Below are 17,833 nucleotides of genomic sequence, written 5' to 3' on the forward strand. Positions count from 1 at the left end.
GGTGCAGGCAGGTTGCCCTGGGACTGGAGCCAAAGAGGGGGACTCCCCCTAGCCCTCTCCCTGCCAGCAACAGCGAGCTCTGGGGTAGGGACCCCCTTCTCCTGCCTGGCAGCATTTTCTCCCCCCCCCCCCCCCACTGTCACTGCACGTGCTCCTAGGGCCCCTCTCAGGTCCAGGAATCCCCCTCGCCTCCCCTGTGGTGGGTGCCATTCGGGGGCGGGGGGGGTGCCATCACATGTGGGCCTCCTCCCCTGCTGCTGCCCCTCACTGTAGCCTCACTGGGGGTGGGGGATGGAGCTGCCCCTTGCCCAGCGTGGGGCAAGAGCGGTGACTGTGGGCAGGGGGGGCGGCTGTACTGGTGGAGGGTCCCATCGGAAAATGAAAGGGTCTGAGGGGGAAGGGCAGCCTGTCCTGGCAAGTGGGGGGAGGGCACTAGGACCCGCAGCAGTTAATGCAGGCAGGGAGCATGGGGCTTCAGGGGAGAGACAGGAAGTGGGGGACCCCGCCTGCAGAAGTGGCAGGGGCAGCAGGGCTCTGTTGGAGCTCGCTGGGGGGGATTGGGGCCATGTGGGAGCTCGCGGAGGGAGGGACCCCACCTGCAGAAGTGGCAGGGGCTGTGTTGGAGCTCGCTGGGGGGNGTGTTGGAGCTCGCTGGGGGGTTGGGAGCTCGCAGGGGGAGGGACCCCGCCTGCAGAAGTGGCAGGGGCAGTGTTGGAGTTCGCTGGGGGGTTTGGGAGCTCGCGGAGGGGGGGGACCCCGCCTGCAGAAGTGGCAGGGGCTGTGTTGGAGCTCGCTGGGGGGGGGGGGGGGCGCGGGGGGGGGGGGACCCCGCCTGTAGAAGTGGCAGGGGCTCTATTGGAGCTCGCTGGGGGTTTGGGAGCTCGCGGAGGGGGAGGGACCCCGCCCGCCCGCAGAAGTTCCTCTAACACAGAATCTTTCCTGCGCGCACCCTGGCGCCTGCTCCGCCCCTCGCCGGGCGAAGCTGTTGGCTGTTCCGCACTCGGAGCGTTACTCGCCTCCTCCTGTCCTCTCTCCCCAAACTCACTCTCGGGCTGCAGCGGTGGCCGTGCCCGCCGGTGGCTGGCGTGGGGCTGGGCTCTGGGGCGCAGCGCCCCCTACCCCACCATGGCTAGCGCAGCCTGGCTGAAGCTGGGGGCTCGGGAGGTGTTGGCTGCGCTTGGGAAGCGCCCTGGGCTCCGGGACGCTCAGCGGGTCAGGTAAAGCCGGGGGGCAGAGGCCCAGGGATGGAGGGAGGGGAGCTGCCAGGGGACTGGGGGAGGCAGGTGCCCGAGGGGGGCTCACGGGGGACAGGAGGGGGGCAGTTGGGGGTGTTCTGAGCAGTGGCAGGGAGCCGGGCAGCTTGGGCACGGAGAGCAGTGAAGAAGATGCCCTACAAGGGGGCGGTTTGGGAAGGGCAGCGGGCAGGTGCAGGGGGGTGATGCAGTTGGGCAGGTTGCCTGGAGAAGGGCAGTTTGGAGGTAGGTGGGGGGCATGCGCCAATTGGGGTAGTAGGAAGAGGGGGCAGATGCCAGGGGAGGGGTGCGAAGAACAACTAATTTGCTGCCCAAGTTCTCCTGCTCTGTATTTCAGCCCTCATCCCTCTAACTCAATGGTTCTCAACCTTTTTGATACCAGGGACCGGCTTCCTGCCTTCCTAAGCTATGTCAGGAAGAGCTCAGGGACCGGCACCCTGAGAAACACTGCTCCAACCTGGCTTTTTTTTTTTTTTTAATTGAGTTGGGTCTGTGAGGGGCCCACTTTATGTTCTGCTTTACAAAACCTGCTACCCTCAGATTATACTAGACCCTCCTCCCCACCCCCACACTTTTTTCAGATCCCTTTAAGCACTGGCTGGAGACTGTGACTTTGGGTGCAGGGGGATTCACAGGGAGCAGGGGCATCTCAGTGCAGTCTCCTGCCCCAGATCCAATCTTCCTTCCCCATTGCGTATTCTTGATGACGATCATGTGAAAACCTCTCTCAAATGGCTCCTCCAGCTCGTTCTGTGTTACTGATCCCAGCAGTTGATTTTGCTTGACTCTGTCGCTGCTCCCTGCTGTTCAACAGGAGCCCCCTGGGGGTGCAGCATGGGACCTAGACAGAAGTGACCTTACAGTGTGTGGATCCCCAAGCTTTATGGGTCAAAAGTGGAGGGAGCATTGGGTGGTGAGTTAATCCTGTACAGTTGGCTGGGAGATGAAGCTACTGTATTATGGAGCTGGAAATGGTTCTTTGTCTTGCTTGGTCTTAAAGCTGGCTCTGGGACAGGTGGTGGGAAAGGGCAGGTAGCTACGGTCATGGAGCTTTCAAATCCCACCTGCCCTACAGGAAGGGAGTGGCTTTTTCATGAACTCAGGTGAATTCCCAGCAGTGCAGTTGAAATTAAGGTTCATCCCAGCAGCAAATGGGAGGAAATACCCATTTTCTTTTTCACTGTATAATTTCTACCTGTTCTTTTATAACAAGAGATGGGGCCAGGAGGGAGGTGTTCGTCTGTGGCTCAGAGACCGGGCTGGGGTTGGGAGTGCATTCAATGGCAACGAAGCCTGACAAACTGTTCTCACGAAATTACAGCTGCCTCTGCATGGGGAGATAGGCCCCCTTGTGGTCTGGAAGCCAACCCAGGACTGTAATGATAAGGGTGGGTTTGGGTTCAAGGTTCTGGGTGTTTTACTGAAACTCTTCAGAGCAGACTTGTTGTGAGGAAGGGAGGGGGCAGTGGAAACTTTAAGCCAAAATTCGACCAGAATTCAGAATGCAAAGGCTCCATTAAAGCTCAGGAAACTTCCAAGTCCTAGATGCATAGATTATAAAGCCAGAAGGGACCACTAGGATCCCGGAGTCTGATCACTTGTATAACACAGGCCATAGGAGTGCCCTAAATTAATTCCTATTTGAACTGGAGAATATCTTTAAGAAGAATATCCATTCTTGGTTTAAAAATCCCCTAGTTCAAAACTAGTTTCTGGGGAGTAAAACTCAAGATGGGTATGTCTAAAATGTCTGTCTTTAAGAGTGGGGAAGATATGAGGAAACAGCAAAATGGGGCGAATTTTCCTTCCCATCCCCACCCTGCCAAAAATTGCAATTTAGGTACGTTAGCGCCTTAGTCATGAGCTGCTATGGTGAGGGTGGAAGGAGTCTTCCCAGAGCAGGTGGCAACTGGGTTAGGGAGGAGTCCATGAGCTTTCCCCATTGTGCGTTTGGCCTTCAGGAGCTACCCAGACAGGCAGAGGGGAGGATGCCAGACAGGAGAATCATGACCTTTGTGGTTGGATAGCCAGAGCCCTCTTGTGTGCTTCACATGGGGGAGGGGGGAGGGGAGCAGAGGGTGATGTAAATGCATTGCTTCCCCAGGGCCCATGCACACTGCACAAAGTCCTATTCCCTTTCTGTACTAATTTCTATAGGGGAAAATATTGGAGGTTGAGAGAGAAAGCTACTTGTCTTGAATCAACAAGTGTAGAGAGGTGGCTGAGGCTGTGCAGAGATAAATACATGCAGCTCCTCGTCATCTCAGAGAGTGCCTGTGTATGTGCCAGACTTTCCGCCTGTCCCCACCAGGGAGGAGAACTTTCGGATTTAGCTGCCCTGCTCCTGCAGGAGGAGGAGGGAGGTGGGGCCTTTGCTTTACTCGGTGCAGACATCGAACAAACATCCCTAAGTCTCCGATACATCTATGCTCTGTGCTGACAGCAGAGTCTGTTCTGACCCGCAGCAAGGGCCTCCTCTTTGCAGGCCCCACTGTTGTGGTTGTCTCCTTATCAGACACCAGAGACTGTTTTGGCACCAGAATCTGTTGCTAAGGCAATGTATGTGCTCTCGGGGAGAGTGCTTTCATTTGGCAGCCCACTCTGCTCTCCTGGCTCTTAGATTCCTTTGCATCACACATCCAACGGGGAACGGCCGTAGTGGATCAGGAACCTGCGTGTGACGTGCAGTCTATATGATTTTATAAAAATATAAGTGAATATAATGTAACTGGGATATGCTTCATGCAAAAGATCTCTTGTAAGGTATCATTACAAAGCTCATAATCTACTGAGCGTGATCATCCTATTTGTAGAAATGTACCACTCTTGTATCTAAAACTAGAAATATAAAACATAACTCTGAGGGCCTATTGTAATTATGTAAAGTGTGGGCCATTAAGGATGGTTTGGAATCTTGATGACTCCCATTGTCTACAGATGGCTGTATTTACCTGTGAGTCTTCCTGTACGTGTGTGTGCTGACAAGTGAGTAATGAAGTCTTGCAGTGACATGTGATCATGTCACCTGAACTGGAATCCATCTTTAACCTGGTGCTTTTCCAGTGAGGGGTGTGTGGAAACCCAGAGGGACAAAGGGTTCCCGCCTTATGTAAAAGATATATAAAGGGGTGGAAGAGAACACAAAGGAGAGAGGGATCATCATGAAGAATCCCCTAGCTATCACCTGAGCTGCAACAAGAGCTGTACCAGGGGAAAGAATTGTGCCCAGGCCTGGAAGGTGTCCAGTCTGAGAAAAACTTACTGAAGCATCTCTGAGGGTGAGATTATCTGTATTTAGTTTGATTAGACATAGATTTGTGCATTTTATTTTATTTTGCTTGGTGACTTACTTTGTTCTGTCTGTTACTACTTGGAACCACTTAAATCCTACTGTCTGTATTTAATAAAATCACTTTTTATTTAATAATTTACTCAGAGTATGTATTAATACCTGAGGGAGCAAACAACTGTGCATATCTCTCTATCAGTGTTATAGAGGGTGAACAATTTATGAGTTTGTCCTGCATAAGCTTTATGCAGGGTAAAACGGATTTATCTGGGTTTAGACCCCATTGGGAGTTGGGCATCTGAGTGCTAAAGACAAGCACACTACTGTGAGCTGTTTTCAGGTAAACTTGCAGCTTTGGGACAAGTGATTCAGACCCTGGGTCTGTCTGGAGCCAGATGGGAGTGTCTGGCTCAGCAAGACAGAGTGCTGGAGTCCTGAGCTGGCAGGGAAAACAGGAGCAGAGGTAGTCTTTGCACATCAGGTGGCAGCTCCCAAGGGGGTTTCTGTGATCCAACCCGACACACTACGGTCTGTCAACTCCTATGTCCTGCCCTGACAAAGGCCAGGGGAAGGTGATCGGAACACTTCCTGCCAAAACTGGTGCCTTTCTTTTCACCTCTTCCCTGTGGAAATGTTCTTTCAGGCTGCGTGGTGCACTCACCATTGGCCAGAGGGTGTACAGACTGAGTGTGTAATTTCAGTGTGACATTAGTGATAATCAATGCTTTGCAAGTTGGTTCCTTCCATCCTATAATCTCAAAGCACGTCCTAAGCTCTTTGTGATCTATACAGCTCCCTAAGAGGTAGGCAAGTAGTATTGTTCCCATTTTACAGATGTGAAAAACGACACTTCCGAGATCACAAAGCAATTTGTGGGTCGGGGCAATGCTGGGAACAGAACCCTGACTTTCTGGCTGTCAATCTTCAGCCCTGAGGTTGTCCTTCCTATTCAATACATGTATAGTGTTTTTACTTCTTCAAATGTCAACCAGTCCATCCCCAAACATGCCGATGAGGTAGGTGACTAAGTACTGTCCCAGTTTCTGAGATGGAAAAACTAGACTGTCTAGTTCAGGGCCACACAGTAACTTGGTATCAGAGCCAGGATTAGGTCTCAGGAGTTGCTAGTCCCCAGTCCCATACTCAGTCCTTAAACTGTTCGGGGAGATTTTGGCAAACCAGTAAAGTGCCTAAACCACGGTCGCTTGTTGCTAACAGTAGTCAAGTTAGCAGGCCATACTGAACCATTCTTGCTTATTTCTCCAAGCAGCCAAATCAGCAGGTTGTAAATTGGTCATGCAGCGGCCTCAGTGTAACCAGACAGAAGGGGGTGGGTTTTGGCAACATGCACTCTTCAGGCCTGATCCTATGAGGTGCTGAGCCTCAACTCCCAGTGTCTTCAACGGAGTTGCGGGCGCTCAACAGCGGACTCTTGTATAACCTGTTAAGCAGTGGCTGCCTGATCACGCCAGTCTCTCCTTTCCATCTAAATCTCTGCTAGTGAATGCCGTGCTTAGGCAAGAGGCTGGCACTCCCAGAACAGCTGAGGTCAAGAAGAAAAGGAAGCTGTTACCCATTAGGATCAAGTTCTGCTCCCACTAAAGCCCATGATCACTTTGCCCTTTACCACAGGGGTGGGACTAAGGTTTGGTTTTTGAGACTAAAGTCCTGTATCAACTGAACACCCCAGTGCAAGCTTCTCTACACTGCCTCCCCGTGTTCCTCTAGCCTGGCCTGGAGGGACCTCTGCTAAAGTGAGTGTGGGCCATACAAGTGCCTAGATGGATGGAGTTCAGTCCATTCAGTGCCTAATAACAGTGCTAATGCTAAGACCACTCTGCTCCTAGCAGCTGGACTATTTACTGCAGAGCGGGGGTCCGGGGATAAAGACTTTTGAGCAGCCACGGACCTGGTCTTTAGTTGAAGCAGTGGTCTAGCCATGAAATATTGTAGCAGTTTCTCCTGTTTATCTGAAGAGGGGCACCCTGGTTTCCTTGGCTGAGGGAGAATTTTGCTAGGAAATAAAAGCTCCCTATAAAACCGCCTCTCTCCTGCAGCTCACTTTGTTTTTCTCTCACTCTGAGTTTATTTACATGCCCTGCCTCGCAGTTTCCAAACAATAAAAGTTAATACTAACGTTGGCCTGTCTTTATCCCCTCCCATTTGCTCCCTTCTCTCTCACACTCCCTCACACCTGCCATGCTCCCTTCATTATGTCCTGGGCGTAAAAGTCAGCTGTACTGAGTAATATGAGCACATCAGAAGCCAGAACTTGCCCCTCTATGTTTTAGGATAGAAATGGGCTGGGGGGACGTGGTTTTCTTTTTTTCCAGAGGCAGGAGAACACGTCTGTGCCAGTCAAAGACAAATACTGGGCAGAATATTGCTTTTGCGTTGCCCCACGATTCGAATGATGGAAATCTGAGCTCTGTGTGATCTATTTTCCTCTAGAAGAAGTCGTCTCATTAAAGACATTAGTCTCCTTACGTTTTACAAGGAATCTGTACATGCGCCCCGCAGTCCCATAAGCTGATGAACCCAATGGCTATTTATTAACCCCTTCTCTCCTGATTTTTCTTTCATTCAGGAACAGGGTGGGCTGGGATTGGGTAGGTGGGGTGGGAGGCAAAGCAGGAGATGGGAAAGGAGGAGCAGAGCAATCAGGCTAGCTGGGGTGGCCAAGTGAAGATCGCAAGCCCTGTGCAGCTGGGCTGGCCAGCCCAGAAGAACTGCGGTGGTTGTGTGCTGGTCAGCGGTGGGTTGGGAAGAAGGGCTGCGGAGTTGGCTCAAAGGACCTGTCAGGGTTACAGCTTGACGGTAGCGTTGTAACCCTTTGATCAGATAAGTTGTTCTGGTTGTCAGTGGTGTGTACTACACAGGAAGGGTGAAAATAATCGCAAGAACTTCTTGTTTCACTGCTTTGGCCCTGTTGCCCTCCCCCTCTCCAAGAACCATTTCCTCTCTTCTTCGGTATCAAGTTCAACTCCTCATTCTCCCCTTTAGTGCTCTCTGCGGCCTGCTACTGCTTAGGTTCTTGTTTCCTCCTACAGCTGGGCCTCCCATCCTATATTCCTCCTCCACGCCCTCCTGTTCCCTCCTGTTTCATGCTACCCCATACGCTTGCAGCAGCATTCCTTTCTGCCTTTACAGCCAGCTGCTTTGTCTCTGCCTTCCCTCCTGATCTTTCTGCTGAGAAGATCAGCAACTCCTGCTCTTCCTTGTTACTAGCTACAAGACTAGACGCCCTATAGGGCCTGACACTCCTCTCCCTGAGCTTGTCCACATCTGTGGTGTTATATACACAGATCCTAATGTGAGATTGCCACTTTATTGTGGCCTCACTTTGTTTGATCTTCCCCCACAAAGTTTTTAATCTGCCTAATTAAAACCTTCTGTCCTTTGAATCCCCTTGAGAGACAGATGCTATGTCTTTATCTGGCTTTATTTTAACCCTCTTTGTCTCTCTTTTATCTGCTTTTACTCCTTCTATTTAATCCAACATGAGGGATTTTTCTACAAACTCTTGGTTTTTGTTCCAGAACTTCAGGGCAATTTCCACCTTTTCGTTTCCCAGGCAACTCAATAGTGCTTCATCTTCTCTCTGCTTCGCACAGGAGAAGGCAGAGGCCATTAGCTGTCCAAAGCGCACAGCGGTGTTTCAAGAGAGGTTGCGTATCAAACGAAATATCTGCAGCGCAAAGAACATTAGGGCTGGGCCAATGGGTTAGGACTAGCACAGCGTCCTGCCCTGGGGGAAACCATCCTTTGGATTTCAAGCTCTAAGCAAGCAGAGCTAGGCACACTGTGGCTGGAAGTGGATCATCCTCTGGAGCTGGGATGGGTTAAGTCAGGGAGTCTCGCTGCCGGGAGGTCCCTCCTAGGCCTATTGCTACATTTTTCAAGAGTGGCCTCTTAATTTTTGGATGCTTCTGTCTTTGTACTTGAGACACCAAGGAGCTGATTTTCAGTGGTGCTGAGTGCTCCCAGCTCCCGTCGGTTCAGCTGGAGTCGTGCATGCACACTGATGGATGTACCCAGGCTAGCTAGCTCCAATAACAGTAGCAGTGAAGCTGTGGGAGCAGGGGCTGCACACGCTTGCCTGGGACCCTGGGTATGTGTTGATAGCAGCAGCAAGAACTAGATGCTTGGTTTGAGCTAGTGAAGTCAGAGCTAGCTTGCATATGTCCCTGCGTGCCGTGGTCACACCTCTGATGGCAGATTAGATATCCCTCAACTCTGAAAATCAGGCTCTGTAAAGATGGGCAGTCAGAAATGGAGGCAACATAAAACCCGCTTTTGCTTTGGGCTGAAGGAGACGCATTGATTGGCTCTGTGGGAAACTGGTCCAGGGGTTTTTACTAGAGGGAAGTTTGCTGTAACAGGGACCTAGCAAGCAAGGAGGAACTTGAGGATAGGGTATGTGTCCATCTTAGACACTTTTATAGCACCAATTGCTGTAATATCCAGGTACTTTTTTGGTAGGCTAGAGAGGACACCATCTACCGTGATGTTTACTTGTAAGGGGATGGGGAGAAGAACCTTTCCCCTGTAACTCTGACCCATCCCTCTCCCCTCTGTCTCTGGAGGGTGGAAAGTATCTTTATTGCCTCAAAAACTATCCAGAGACCTGTTCCAAGCTCCTGCTGGCTCACCTGGGCACCTGCATTCCTTGTGTACATACAGTGCACAGCTGGCTTTCAAAACTCCTGTTCTGCGTTGACTGTGACAGATTGCAGGGACACTGCCTTCTCCCGGGCGAACGTGCCCTCCTCTTCCACAGGTGCTCAGAGGAAGGACTAAAACTTAGCTGCTTGAGAGACAGGCAGTAGAGCTTGTATATCTTGACTAGGAGTGGGTTGAAGCCCAGGAGGAGGAGTTTTCTGTTACTCTTTATTACAGTAATAATACAAGGTTAACTTGTGTTAATTCAGGCTATAAACATTGTCAGACCCTCAGCTGGTGTATATCAGTACAGCTCTGTTCGCTGGAATGGAACTACTCCCCTGTGCATTAGCTGACGAGTTGGTGGTGTTATCTCTTGAGGAAAACTGCTTGTGCCTGAGTTATGCTGGGGTTGCGTCAGCTTGCCAACTTATGCTGGTGTCTTGGTTTCAAATGTCTGGGGAATTTAACCTCTCAGACTGCTTGTTTTAAAGGTTTCCTTGTTTGCCAGGAAAGATTGAAAATGTAACTCTGTTCTGATGCTTTCTCTCCCCGCCCCCCACCCCTTCTTGGAGCCTCTCTACCTTCTCTTTCCTTCTGCTCACTCAGGTACTTCATTCTTTCAGGTAGACTGGAGAGCAAAGATACTTGTCTGCACTCTGGTAAATGAGGCTGAGATGCTGAACACCCACTATCCCAGATAAAGTTAGGGCGTGAAGAGGGGCTCAGCAGCTCTGAAAATCAGGCCCTATGTGGCAAATGCATAAGGGAGTGAGCTGAAGCCTGGTAGAAATATTCACACGAGACGTTAGTGTCCTCATTCCTCCCTCCTGCGCAGAGTAACGCGTGGGAAGGTCAGCACGCGGCTCTCTGATGCTCGCATTCCAGGGATCTGAAAGCACAAGATGAACCTGCCATACAAGACTTGTAATGTCTTCCTAGCCAAATACAATGCAAGGTTTTTTTCTGCTGGTACCAGACTGGCAGGGATGGCTGAGAGGACACATGGAAAAGGATGGTCCAATGGTTAGGATGCCCACCTGGAACTTGAGACTTGAGTTCAGATCTTTGCTATGCCACAGACTGCTTATGTGATCTTGGGCAAGTCACTTAGCCTCCCTGGGCCTCAGTTTCCCATCTGTAAAATGGGAATAGTGTCACAAAACAGGGCCACTGCACCTGTATTCCCCCTCTATGGTCCACCTAGGGCACTCATGCTCAGGCTTCTGGCTCTGTGCCATCACCTCTCAGGCAGAAACACACGCCTCTCTCCCTCCAGATCAGGGTTTTTCCAGGCTGCACAGTCCCCTGCCTACCCTGTGAATTCCCCAGTAAGTCAGACTGCCTCAGCAGGTCTGCCTTGCCTTCTCCTCGGAGGCTATAAACAGCATCATTGCCCACTGTATAAGTTACCACGCAGCCCTTTCTAAGCAAGTGCATCGATTGTTAAGGTGAAAACAGCACATAGAAAACATTACAAACAATGAAAGAACCCGCACACGTTCTGATAAGCTGAGAAGAGATCACCCCAACCCCAACAAGGGTTCTGGCAGGTGACCAGTCTTTCAGACCCCACCAGGGTTTTTTTCCTGTGGACACAAGTTCATAACAGCTGTTAGCTCAGAACAAGTGCCCCCAGGAATAGGTCAAGTCCTTCCAACCTGTCCCAGAAAGGATTGGACAGAAGGTGCTGTCTGTTTGCTGGATCCAGAAGCAGGCCTGGAGTCAGTTTAAACGTAGCTTATTGTTCCAAGAATCCTTTCGTTATCCGGTGGTCTCTAGAGAATCCTGTTTGAATCAGTATATGTGAACCTCTCCGGGTGGTGGGACCTCTTGCAGGTGTTACAATCTGAGTGAATTTGCCTAATCACCTCCCACTGCACACACTGTTCTTAGTTCCTGGAGCGGCTGTGGTGCCCCTCCCCCAGGGAAGTACATACAATCCCTGACCCACAACGATACATACACTTAATTCAATAATTTGCCATGTCTGTCACACACAGCACTTCCCTACCTCACAAAGAGGTTGGGAGGACAGACACATTAGAGTGTGAGGATCTCAGATACTATGTTAATGAGGGCTATATAAGTACCATAGATAGATGGTTGTGGTCCAGCGCTCTAGTAGCCCTGTTGTACTATATGTAACACCAACAGACCCCGGTCGTCGGTGGGATCGATCCTCAGGCCTCTAGAGCTTAGTGCATGAGTCTTTACTGCGTGAGCTAAAAGCCAACTGGCAGTTAGCTAAGGCTGTAGAACAGACTCATTAATCTCTCTAAGTGGTCTCGGTGCCACTAGATAGGACAGAACACCACACCTAGCAGGTGTGTGGGCTACATATATCCAAAAATACTCTAGTGACTAGCCCTCTGTCTTGTTAGGATTGAGAGTCCCATGACCTGTAATCCTTTGTATCTACATTATAGTGCAGTGAAGCCAATGTGAGTATAAGATGGCCCCAAAAGAAGGAAAGTATCAGGGGGTAGCCATGTTAGTCTGTATCCCCAGAAACAAAGGTATCCGGTGGCACCTTAAAGACTAACAGATTTATTTGGGCATAAGCTTTTGTGGGTAAAAAACCTCACTTCTTTAGATGCAAAAAGAAGGAAGGACAGTAGCCTAGGGAGTGCTGCGTGAGTTGAGTATCACAAGGGAGACCTTACTGGCAGGGCCGGCTCTGGCTTTCTGGCCGCCCAAAGCAAAAAAACCCCCAAAACTGCGGCGGCCAGAACAGCAAAGCAAAAAAAAAACCCTGCGGCGCGGCCGGAGTCAGGGTGCAGGGGGACTCCCTGCCCTGCAGATGTGCCCTGGCTAGCGGGGGGAGAGAGAAAAGAGGGGGTGGCCAGGGCTTCAGGGGGGTGCTGCCACGTGGCCCCTCCCACCGTGCCCCCAGCGTTGGCTGGGAGGGAAGGACGCGGGCTGCTCTGCCGGGCTTGCTGCAGAGCACTCCTGTCCTCCGCGCCGCTGCCCCCTACAGGGCGGCCAGAGCGGAACAACAACAAAAACCGCCAAGCCGCCCTAGGATTGGGCGGAATGCCGCCTCCTACAAGCTGCCGTCCAAGCACTAGCTTGCTCGGCTGGTGCCTGGAGCCGGCCCTGCTTACTGGTGACTGTCTGTCTCCCAGCTGTTGCTGATCCTCGTCTTTTCTTTTACAGTGCCCTGCACATAAATGTGGCCCCGGTCACACCGATAGCAACTAACAGCTACATCCAAGGGCCCACCGCTATTCCACTGCTCACCAAAACTGTGGGTCAGTGCCTGGAGGAGACAGCCCATCGGTTTCCAGACCGCGAGGCCCTAGTGTTCTGTCGAGATGGGGTTCGGAAAACGTTTGCCCAATTCATACAAGAAGTGAGTGCCGACTTGCCGGGTACAGAGTCCAGTCCTTTAGCTCCCCACCCTTGAGAATTTGCAATGCAGCTGAATCACAGTATGAGTGGGTGGCTTGATCAATCGATTGGAGAAATGAAAAAAAGTGATTTCGTCCCTGGATTGAAAACAGAGGTTGGGCTTGTTTGGTTTGGATTCTGCTCCTGGCTCTGAATACATAGCAAAGCTGCATGCTGATTTATCATCTGATGTTGTGTGATAAGGTGGGTGGGTGCATACTTGCCCTGTCTTCATGGGCTGCTCTGTAAGGCCTGAGAGCAAAGGGAGAGGGTAGTGCGCAGAGGAAGTACTCATGCGTAATGCAGTAAATGCACGTCCTAGATTGCATTACTGCACTTAGGAAGTAGTTCTCTCTCTATCTGATTTATCTTGGGGCAAGTCCTGAAGTCTAATCCAAATCCCATTGGCATCAGTGTAACTTGATTTTCAGAGGTACTAAGCACCTGTAGCTGCCTAGTTGTTATGCAAGTAAAACTCATTAAAATCAGTCAGAGTTTTGCCTGAGTAAAGACTGCAGGACTTGGCCCTGTTTATAATAATATGTATGAATTAGCATTCTGAATATGCATACAATATTCTATCTGTAAATGGGAGGGAAAGGGAATTTCCACTAGATTTGCCCTATGATCCTATATGTGATGGATGGCCTTGATAATCTAAGGTGTTCACGTATTGCTTTTTGTAGATTTGCTAGAGTTTTGTTAATTTACAAGAATAAACTCTATTTGCAGAACTCACTAATTTTTAAAATATTTTCTGACTTGCCTGGAACATACTCATTTCTTAAACCTACAAAGAGATTTTATAAGCAGTTGTATGGGCTGAAATCTAGTTAATCTGGAAACACTAGAAGGAGAGAATGTCAGAAAGTTAATGAAAAGTTACTGAGGACGTTGGACTGTGTACGTCCAACCCCACCTGAAATGCATTTGCCGTTATGCAAGATAAATGAGGATCTTAATATAATGCCTAGGTTTTGACTCATGTGGATAGGGTTCAAAAATGAGACGGGTCAGACTTCTCATTAAATTGCGTTCTTAATCCAAATGATTTGAGAAGTAAGCAATAAGGCCCGTATGATTAAAATTCACCCTGTACATGGATCCAGCAGCACCATATAAGTCCTATTTTGAGGGCCTATGTAGGAGTTAAAGGGTGCATAGGCCTTGACTGCACAGGAATGACGTTGCCTATACATGCCTGATATGCCAGAATCCCAGCTGCCTTTGTACGCACGGTCTGAGTTTGCGCCTCTCCTGCCATCAGTCACTGGATAAGTGGGGGGGATCTGTTCTTTGTAAGTCCGCTAGGCACTGCTGTTTATAGAACGAACAGCGCCAAGCAATAAGCTGTCGGGCTGTGCAGTAGTGCTGCATAACGCTTGATTTCCGTATCCTTAACTGGGGGCTAAAATGAAGCTCAGCTGCCTTCAAGTTAGCACGTGAGAGACTGAATTGCCTTGATGTGCCCTGCGAGGTGACCTGTCTCCCTATCTGGCGTCGTATGTGTTTTGCAGGTGGACCAGGCAGCAGCTGGACTTCTGGCTATTGGCCTGAAGAAGGGAGACCGGCTGGGCATGTGGGGCCCCAACAAGTATGAGTGGGTTCTAATGCAATTTGCAACAGCCCAGGCAGGAATCATCCTGGTAAGGAGACTTGTCTGTCTGGGCGCCTGGGTTTTTTAGGGCGAGGAGGAGACAAAGGGGAAGCCTGGACATCTTGAAGAAGTTGAATAATGTGCTGGGTAAGGGAACTGAAGTGAAGAGTGGGAGCAGATGTCATGCAAGGTCCGTGCAGTCATCATTAGTCTGACCCTCCGTTACCCAGAGAGCAAAACGCCAAGCTGGTGAGAGGGCAGTGGGAGACCAGCTTCCCTGGGACATAATTTACAACTATTGATGGCGTGAGGGAATGTATAGGGGGGCTACATATTTTTATATATTGTGCCCCCAAAGACCCAACCCTTAAAGTCCTCCTTAATACTTTCCATGGTGCCTCTGGATGAAAATCCTTTGCAGAAAGTGACCATTTAAAAATATATATACTAAGCTGTCTGCCCCCTTGAGATTCAGCCATCACCTGATAGAGCCATTAGGGCTTTGTCTTGTTTACATCATAAGGTCCTTGGGGCAAGGCCTGCAGTGTGTCTTCCTGGAAGTTTTGTACAGCATCACCCGCTGTGGTGTCACTCAACAGATATAAAGTTAGAAAGGGGAAATAGATGGGTTTAGCTTAGTGGGCTACCAAAAGTCTAAATTTGGTGGCTCAGCTCAGCGTTGGTGGCCAAAACTCTTCTATGGTGTGCTATGTGCGATAGTGAAGTTTTCACTCTTCGTGTTACCCAGAAAGGATTCTGATTGTCCCTAGAAATGTGAATTACTATGGTGTAGTGGGCTGAGCACGGGCTAGGAATCAGGGGGCCTGGATTTTATTTCCAGTTTTGCTATTGACTTGTCATTTGACTTTGTGCAAGTCATTTTACTTCCAGGCCCTATATGTAAAAATGGGAATAAATGGGTTTCCCGGGTTAACATGAAATTTAGGTTGTTATCCTAATCCTGGTTGTCCTATACAAGGAAGGAGCTGCAAGTGTGTTTTCACTGAGTTTTTTTTTTTCCTCCAAAGCACCTTTCTCTTCGAGTAAATAGTTAGAAGATGGGGTCTTTGAGGCTTTTTCAGAGCCTTGATTAATTTCCTGTCTCTTCCCCATTCTAGGTGTCTGTGAACCCTGCATATCAGGCCCAGGAGCTGGAGTTTGTGATCAAGAAGGTACTGTAGGCCACTTACGGGTAACGCCACTTGATTCTGCCCACAAACACTTTGAAACATGGAGATGTTAAAGGCAGAGGGTATCCATGGGAACTGCACTGGCAAAAGAACTTCTGATCATGGAGGGCACTTGGGAAATGCAGGCAGCAGAAAAACGGCTTTCTGGGGCAGCCTGTGTGAACAGGGCTGGTGGGGGCCACGTGGCCACGTATGCAGGGAGCCCCACGGTACAGCAATTGGCCCTATGGAGTGTGAATGCCAGAAGTAAATCTCCTCCATTATCACAAAGAGACTCCTGCGTCCCCTCTCCTCTGTCTCCAGCTGTCAGTTCTAGACTAGGTGCTGACGAAACCACTCAGGTGCCGAGGGTCCAGCATAGGATCGGTTCTACTCACCTTGGACAGCAGAGCATTGGGAGCTACAGATCATTCAGAAGCTGTGTGCTGGGGTGACTTCAGGCTGACCGGACAGCAGTCCTCCGAAAGCCAGTTCTAATTCAGGAGCTAACACCACCAGTCTGCGCTCTTGGGCTGCTGCCAGTGCAAAACCACAGAGCAGCTGCTGATCCCACTGACTCTGCCCCGTCAGTAGGCCCCTGTCAATAACTGCAGGAGCAGTTAATAATTTCCCTTGTTTGAGCCTTGCTGGGCCATTAGTTCTGTGTGTACGGTGGCAGTGGTTAGGTATGATAGAATCATAGGGTGAAATCCTGGCTCCATTGAAGTCAATGGCAGAACTCCCATTGACTGCAGTAGGGCCAGGATTTAACCCCTTGAAACCAGAGAGGGGAAAATCCTCTGGAGGTGCCAGCCTCCTCCATCACTGCAGGTTTGCCCCCAACCATGTATTTTCCAGTGCTCTGCTCAGTCTGGCTTGGCTCTTACACATGTGTCCATTGTGAGTTCAATCCTTGAGGGGGCCACTTAGGGAGCTGGAGCAAAATCAGTACTTGGTCCTGCTAGTGAAGGCAGGGGGCTGGACTTGATGACCTTTCAAGGTCCCTTCCAGTTCTAGGAGATGGGATATCTCCATTATTATTATTATTATTTTTCATGTTCTGTTCCCACACGACACATGCTGCTGTGCTTCAAGCCCCACATGCCTGCCTTGGTTCCAGAGCTGCACAGGACCCTGCCTCAGCTCTGTGTGATAGCATGCAGGGAAGTTCTGGTTTCTAATCCTCAATAATGAGGGATTAAAGCTATTGAATCTTTTATGAATAAAATTAATCCTTCCTGGATTAAGGGGCCACTTGCGCTCCTGTTTTAACTTGTTCAGTTTGGGAATCTATAACCCAAGTACAATAGGAGGCGGAACCAAAATGCCAGTCTGGATTTTCCCAGCTCACACCCTATGCCATCAGGAGATTGAAAGGGAGAATTTACAGCAGCACTGGGCGATCTTTCTCCCACCTCAGTCCCTGGACGGTCAGCCCCTGTGCTGCAGTTTGATTGCCCAAGTTGTCATCCTGTTAAATCTGGTGTGTTTAAACTCACCAATGTGGCTTCCCCTTTTCAGAGTCAGACAGAACTTTCCCTAGCAAACGGCTGTCTGTTCCTGCCCCGAAGTTTCCTTAGTGCCCACCCTGAGCAGAGGGGTGGGAACAGATGGCTGCCTTTAGGGAGAAATGAAAGGTGGTCTCTAGAGCTTGGATTCTGGGGCCTGTGTTAGCTCTGAGTGTTGGCACCGGAGGGTTTTCATAGCGCCACTGCAGCTTTTGTTTGTATCATGTGTCTGCGCCACTCCTGACTTGCTTTGTGCTTTCCATTCTGATTAGCTCTGTAGGGACAACAGTAGCTTCCCTTTCCTCCTCGAGGACTTGATTGTGTTTTTTTTCTTGGTCTCTTTGGGTCAGATTCTGCTTTCATTTACACTGGTGTAAATTCAGAACGACTCCATTAAGGTCAGTGGAATCTGTCTGGATTTACAAAGGGGTGGCCAGGAGCAGAACATGCCCTCTTGATTTCAGTGGGAGTCACTTGTATCTGTGGCAGGAGAAATGGTTCCCTGGTATTTATGGTATTGTAGCTTTGACATTAAGGCTATCTGCCTGTCCTCATCTCCTGTCAGCGCCTTGTCTCTCCTTGGATTGCTGTTGTTTGTTAATGGAAGTCTGCAAAACAAAAACCCTTCCCTCATGGGCTTGGACTATCAAACTAGATTCACCACAGAACCCACCAGCAGCCTCATCCTTTTCCTGCCACTGCAGAATAATTCCTTCCAGCATACAATAATAAATAGCCATTTTCCAACCTGCTCCTCCCTTCGATCATTTCCCTGCACCAGGTTTCCAGAGCTTTGTAAATATAAACTGATCATGGCCTTCCCAGTGCAGGTCCTTTACAGAAAGATCTACTACTAACCATTGCCATGTCTGTTAAGAGGGACCCTCCTGCAGCATCTCCTCTCCTCACATAGCTACCTTTACAGACAAGGTGCTTTGGAGTTTTCAGATTAGTATTGTGGC

At 49.9% G+C, this 17,833-nt stretch overlaps 1 protein-coding gene across 1 annotated transcript in view; it reads left to right on the forward strand.

The window, feature by feature from the left end:
- Positions 1-985: 985 nt before the first annotated feature.
- ACSF2 (acyl-CoA synthetase family member 2) overlaps positions 986-17,833 on the forward strand; it is a 51,392-nt gene continuing 34,544 nt past the window's right edge. Inside the window, exons 1-4 of the mRNA XM_034789886.1 lie at positions 986-1,217; positions 12,364-12,559; positions 14,115-14,243; positions 15,313-15,366. Coding sequence (XP_034645777.1) covers positions 1,126-1,217; positions 12,364-12,559; positions 14,115-14,243; positions 15,313-15,366 — 471 coding nt within the window. The 5' untranslated portion in view covers positions 986-1,125. The remainder of the gene's footprint in view (positions 1,218-12,363; positions 12,560-14,114; positions 14,244-15,312; positions 15,367-17,833) is intronic.

This window comes from Trachemys scripta, chromosome 14, assembly GCF_013100865.1.
Source record: "Trachemys scripta elegans isolate TJP31775 chromosome 14, CAS_Tse_1.0, whole genome shotgun sequence".
Classification (NCBI taxonomy): Eukaryota; Metazoa; Chordata; order Testudines; family Emydidae; genus Trachemys; species Trachemys scripta.